General features: G+C 33.8%; 1 protein-coding gene across 2 annotated transcripts in view; it reads left to right on the top strand.

The window, feature by feature from the left end:
• The first annotated feature begins 1369 nt into the window (after window positions 1-1369).
• The window catches only part of LOC145035783 (secoisolariciresinol dehydrogenase-like), a 37719-nt gene continuing 33088 nt past the window's right edge, over window positions 1370-6000 (top strand). The window contains exons 1-2 of one of the 2 annotated variants that reach the window (XM_078984300.1): window positions 1370-1520; window positions 4310-5202. In XM_078984300.1, coding sequence (XP_078840426.1) covers window positions 1501-1520; window positions 4310-5105 — 816 coding nt within the window. In that variant the 5' untranslated portion in view covers window positions 1370-1500 and the 3' untranslated portion in view covers window positions 5106-5202. Of the gene's footprint in view, window positions 1521-4309; window positions 5203-6000 lie in introns of those variants that run through there. The other variant, XM_078984304.1, reaches the window with a different exon arrangement.

Below are 6000 nucleotides of genomic sequence, written 5' to 3'. Positions count from 1 at the left end.
ATAAATCCCTATAATAAATTTGTACTTTTTAAATAAAAAACTTATAGATCTTGGGGTTGGTAGTTTGGATGTTTTTAACCTTGGCCTTCTTTATAAATGGAATTGTGGCGGTTTCTTAATGACAATGGAGCTCTTCGGGTTAAAATTGTCAAATTTTGTCATGGGAAGGTGGCGGTTTTTCGGACGATTCGAGAATAGGAATTGGAGGGGGTGTTTGGCAAAAGATTGTAGGATCCATTAATCACCTCCATGAGAATGGTTGTATTCCTTCTAATTACATATATAGAGTGGTGAGGGATGAGACTCAAACAAGGTTCTAGGAGGATGTTTGGTGCTTGGATATTTCTCTTAGGGAGCGGTTCGGGAGGCTCTTTGCTTTGGCCTTTAATCAAGATGCTCGAGTAAGTGAATAATGGGATCCAGGGGGGATGTAATTTTCATTGGCGTCGGGGGATTAGAGGAGCCTTTCTCATGACAAAATTTGACAATTTTAACCCGAAGAGCTCCCTTGTCATTAAGAAACCGCCACTTCCATTTATAAAGAAGGCCGAGGTTAAAAATATTCAAACTACCAACCTCAAGACCTACAAGTTTCTTATTTAAAAAGTAAAAATTTACTATAGGGGTTTATAGTTTAATGGGATAATGACTTAGGAGGGTAATAACGTTTCCCGTTTGTCCATATTAGGTCTCCAATGTATTTTTTGTGTATATTACACCATTAAGGTTGTCATAACCGTTTATAAATAATCCTTTTTACCGGTTTCTTCCTGTTAAAAGGACTATTTGTAAACGGTTATAATAACATTAATGATGTAATACGCACAAAAAATACGTTAAAGACTTAAAATGGACAAACAGAAAACGTTATTACCCTCCTAAATCATTATCCCTTTCCCAAACTACCAACCCCATGCTACAGTTTGCATCTTTCAGTGGGATCTATGCATTTTATAATCCTTTAAAAGTTTGTCACAGTTTTCTCATTCCTTTTCTGCATCTTTAGACCGCAGCCTGTTATTGACAAAAGAAAAAAAAAATCAATTATTTAATTGGAGTATATGCTTTCTCTAAATAGTTTTAGAAATCTATTTTCCAAAACATTATTTAGTAACCAGACGTTTTTTTTAATGATTGTTCTTGAGTTTGGAAAATCTTTGGGAATATTGTCAGGAAAACAAAGTTGGTTTTGTTATTATATACGTATTTTTATATTTTTGTATTTTTTTTAATTGTAATAAGCGGTTCTTATGATTTTTAACCATTTTTTTAAAATCTTAAAAAATGAAATAAAACAATCACACCTGGAGCCTGGTGCCTGGTGCCAACAATAAGGTCAAAACAGGCATGCCAATCAATCTCCACTATATAATAACACTTGAGCTTGAGCCACTGAAGGCCAAATAAAGCAAGCAGATCACTCAGTCTCCTCTTCGCAATAGAATAAATCTTGATATTCATCATCTTCCTCTGAAGCTATATCTTTCTCGTCTGTAACAAATGTCGATTCCTGCAAAAAGGTTAGTTTATTAGTGACTGTTTATTCAAATACTTGATTTTATTCATAGATGTTATTTTTTAGGTAAACTACAAAAAATACCCTGTTACCATATATTTTTATGGGTTAACTTACAAAATTTACATCGGGTACTCTGACTTTATCGTTTATATCACAAATTTTTAATTCTACTGAATAAGCCTGAAAAGTTTTTTTTCCCTATGTTTTATTACATCATTAGAATATGATATATGGTATTCAATATCTTATGTAGCATCGGTCCTATATTAAATATGATAAGATTTGTTCATTTATGTTGGTATGGTTGTTTCGTGACAAAACTACAAATTTGATCCTTATGGTTTGCAAAAATCTTTGGATGGGGTCCAAAAAATTTCTGGCTTGCACAGAAGGTCCGAAATCAAAGTTTTTCTAGGTTTTTGGTCCAAAAAAGTTGAAATTACCTATTTACCCTTTTAATTTCAGTTTTGTATTTTTTTTCTTATTTATATTAATACTTTATGAAATAAAAATAAAAAACAAAGAAGATGACCCTCTCTCTCTCTCTCTCTCTCTCTCTCTCTCTCATGACCAGATGAACTCATTCATCCTTTATCCCACTCTTTTAGACTTCCTAAATCTCCAAATTCACTCCCAATGTCCTCTTCGTCTTCCTCAATCCAACCATTCGCTTGAATCAGAATGTTGTGGGATTTCTCTGCAACCATTGTTGTTTGAAATCACAATCTTACATCCAACAACAGTGTCTGGGTTTCAGAAATCCATGATGAGGTTTCCGCCTCTGTTCCTTTGTAACCTACCTGATTCGAATACCATTCGGGCCTGGTTTAATTTCCTATTTGTTGTTGATCAAGGAAAAGAAAATTTCAAAAGAATCGAGCAATTCTTAGCCAAGAAAACCTCAAGAAATTCACTCCTATTCGGGGTTTCCGTTGACCATGTCCTCGCTGGATTCACAGATTCTTTAAAGATGGGTAAAACAGATTTCTTGCCAACCAAATTACAAGGATTAAACGTAATCAACATCGAGAAGGAGATCCGTGAGTTTCTTGTTGGGAATTTGAGTGAAGATATGATGAATTTGAAGTTAAAGGAGGTAAGAGACAACATCGACACTTGCACAAGCTCCGATGTGATTCTCAATCTCGAAGAATTGAAGTTGTTTCTTGATGGGACTTGAATTTGCTTCCAATCTCCTCTCTATTTTTTGTGGCGGTGTCGTGGTAGGCAGCAGCAACTCCAGTTGTTGTTGTGTTGTTTTTCTCTTGTTTTCTTGACTTGTTTGAAAGGGAAGATGCAAGTGTTTGAGTTGAGGCTTGGTCAGCAAAACAGGATGGGATAGAGGTGGAATGGTGGTAGGGTGGTGACGGTGTAAGGTGGTGTTGCAGGAGGCAGCAACTCCGGTTGTTGCCGTGTTTTCCAGTGAGCAGGGCAGAAACGAGAGAGAGAAAGGAGGACTTAGAGGGGGAGAGGAGGAAGAGAGAGAAGGCGGAGGGCTATGGTGGGGTGGGAAGAGAGAGAGAGAGAGAGAGAGAGAGAGAATTCCTTTTTTTGCATTAATGTTTATAAAATAAAATTATAAAAAAATACAAAAATAAATAAATTTAAAGGGTAAAAAAGTCAATTCAAGTGTTCAATGGACCAAAACTATACAAATTTCTTAATTCTAAAACTAAAAACCTAGAAAAACCATGATTTCCGATATTTTGTGTAAGCTGAAAACTTTTTGGACCTCTTCCAAAGATTTTTGGAAACCACATAAGGATAAAATTTGCAGTTTTGTCTTGTTTCATCATAGCTAACACCTATAAACTCGATAATAACAAGTTGTCACATAAGGGTGATGAAACATAAATAAATAAATAAATAAACAAACAAAAAATAAAAAGGTATATTGGCTTTTAAGTACACTTATAAATCAAGTAACATAAAGAGGAAATGAGAATTATTAATGGAAATTTTTTGACATTTACACTTATGTTATCAGTAAAAAAGTATGTATTTGTTAGATTACCTTTTTATTAGCGGACAAAAAAACTTTATTAAGTGATTATTGTCAATAAAAAAAGTGAGGATGTCGCTATCATATGAAAATATATATTATCATCTGAAAATATATATAAGAACATTGTTGTTAATACTAAATAAAGCACACCTTACAAGTTTATGGTTACATATTATTATTACGAGTAAAAAAAATATATAAATATTTTGCCATATAAGTATTTTCCTATTATCACTAAAAAATAACATGCATTGCACAAATTGATAAGCGAGTGAATTACATTAGGGTTAGACTAACTGAAAAGCTAGCTGAAAACTAAAAAGCTAGTTGATAACTGAAAAACTAGTTGCTAGCTTATAAGCTAGCTGATAAAAAATAACGTTTGGTAAAATTTAGCTCATAAGCTAGTTGAAATATATAAAATGACGTAAAAGGACATTTAGAAAATACGTTTCCTGTAATTAATTAAGTGTATATTTAGGAAATTTTTAAAAAGCTTCTAAAAAGCTACTGAAAGTAGCTTTTTAAAAAGTTAGCTTATCAGCTACTTTTTTACTTGTCAAACATGACAATTTGAAAAAACTCGAAAAATAAGCAAGTCTATCAGCTAGCTGTGGCGCGCCAAACACAGCCTAGGACTTGTCACAATTTATCTAATATCCGATAAAAAAGTAAGTCGTATACTCGAATTACTTGAATTTAATCAGCCATAGATTTGTTTTATTTTTATGTAAATTAGCAATCAAGAATATTGTGAATATGAAATTATTATACAATTGATGTAGACTAGCAGGAAAGGTAGCATTGATAACAGGAGCAGCGAGTGGCATTGGTGAGTGTTGTGCAAAGCTTTTTGCCGCACATGGAGCAAAAGTTATCATCGCAGATGTCCAAGACCAACTCGGTCAAGCAGTCTCTGAGGCAATAGGCTCATCAAACTCAATGTACATCCACTGCGACATCACCAACGAAGAAGAAGTCAAAAACACCATCGACACTGCAGTCGCCACTTATGGAAAACTTGACATCATGTTCAACAACGCAGGAGTAGCAGATACTTTAAAGCCACGCATTATAGACAATGAGAAAAGGGACATCGAGCGTGTACTGAATGTCAATGTCATAGGAACCTTTTTGTGCATGAAACATGCGGCTAGGGTTATGGTTCCACAGAAATCAGGATCGATTATAACAACATCTAGCATTACTTCACATCTTGGTGGTATGGCTACTCATGCTTACACGTGTTCAAAACACGCATTAGTTGGTCTAACTAGGAATCTAGCTGTTGAGCTTGCACCATTTGGCATTCGTGTTAATTGTGTTTCGCCTTTTGGAATTGCTACACCATTGACCGCAGATTTCATTGGGCTTGAAAGGGAGGTTTTTGAGAATATGATGAATGGAGTCGCGAACCTTAAGGGTGTGACACATAAACCAAATGATGTTGCATATGCTGCCCTTTATTTGGCTAGTGATGAGGCTAAGTATGTAACTGCACAAAATATGCTTGTCGATGGTGGATTGAGCTACTGTAATAACTCCTTCAACATGTTTAAGTATCCTGAGGAGGCTGCTTAAGTTAAGAAGTTTGGTGTTTTTTTTTAAATATTTTTAATAAGACAAACGTATATGGTTGTATGGTTCATTATTTATAATAAACAAAGTTTGTAGCCTATGACCATTTTGTTCTAAGTTTATTATTTGCCTAATTAAATTCTAAAAGTTATTTTATTTTGAGTACATTTATTTTTACACTTATCCCTCTAATCAACACAAAATGATTTGGCTTCATGAAATTTCGAATGGCATAATTGTAACGTCCGTGTTTCTAGGCTAGACACTAATGATGATGTAATAGTCTAGGCCAACCTTTGTAATTTGTTTTGAAATAATAAAGATGTATTATTTGATTATTATGTGTTTTATGCTTAATTATTATAATTAATGAGTTAAGGATAAAAATAAGCGTCGAAAATCAATGTTAGATAAAGCCAATATCTATGAAAAAAGTTGTAGTGATTGAAATAAGGATTCCGGAGATATATAGAATACCGAAATCCGATTTATAATGAAGAAGTTATGACTTTTCGAAGTTTCGCGGCAGAATCGGCATGACGTTGTGTGACGTAAAAAGTAAATTTACGATAAAGTGTTTTTTATCATTAATGATCTAAATGAAAGTCGTCGTATTCATTAAACCGAGAATTTTCATAAAAAGAATTCTCAAATTTGACTTCGTATGAGGAAGTTATGATTTTTCTAAGTTTCAGATTAGCAGTAGACAGCTAAAAACTCGAATTTTAGATCGAGTGATTTTTACCCGACACGACCTAAATGATATTCGAAGGTCTCTTCAATAGTAGTACAACGGTGAAAAGACAGACGAAAACGGATGTTGGATGAATAAGTTATGAATTTTTAACGGATTTTCCTGTCCCAGTCTGTTAAGAATAATAATATTAAAAATAAAATC

This window comes from Lactuca saligna, chromosome 1 (genome assembly GCF_052625555.1).
Source record: "Lactuca saligna cultivar CGN05327 chromosome 1, ASM5262555v1, whole genome shotgun sequence".
Classification (NCBI taxonomy): domain Eukaryota; kingdom Viridiplantae; phylum Streptophyta; class Magnoliopsida; order Asterales; family Asteraceae; genus Lactuca; species Lactuca saligna.
The sequence above is the reverse complement of the archived record's forward strand: the minus strand, read 5'-3'. Positions and strand labels throughout refer to the sequence as shown.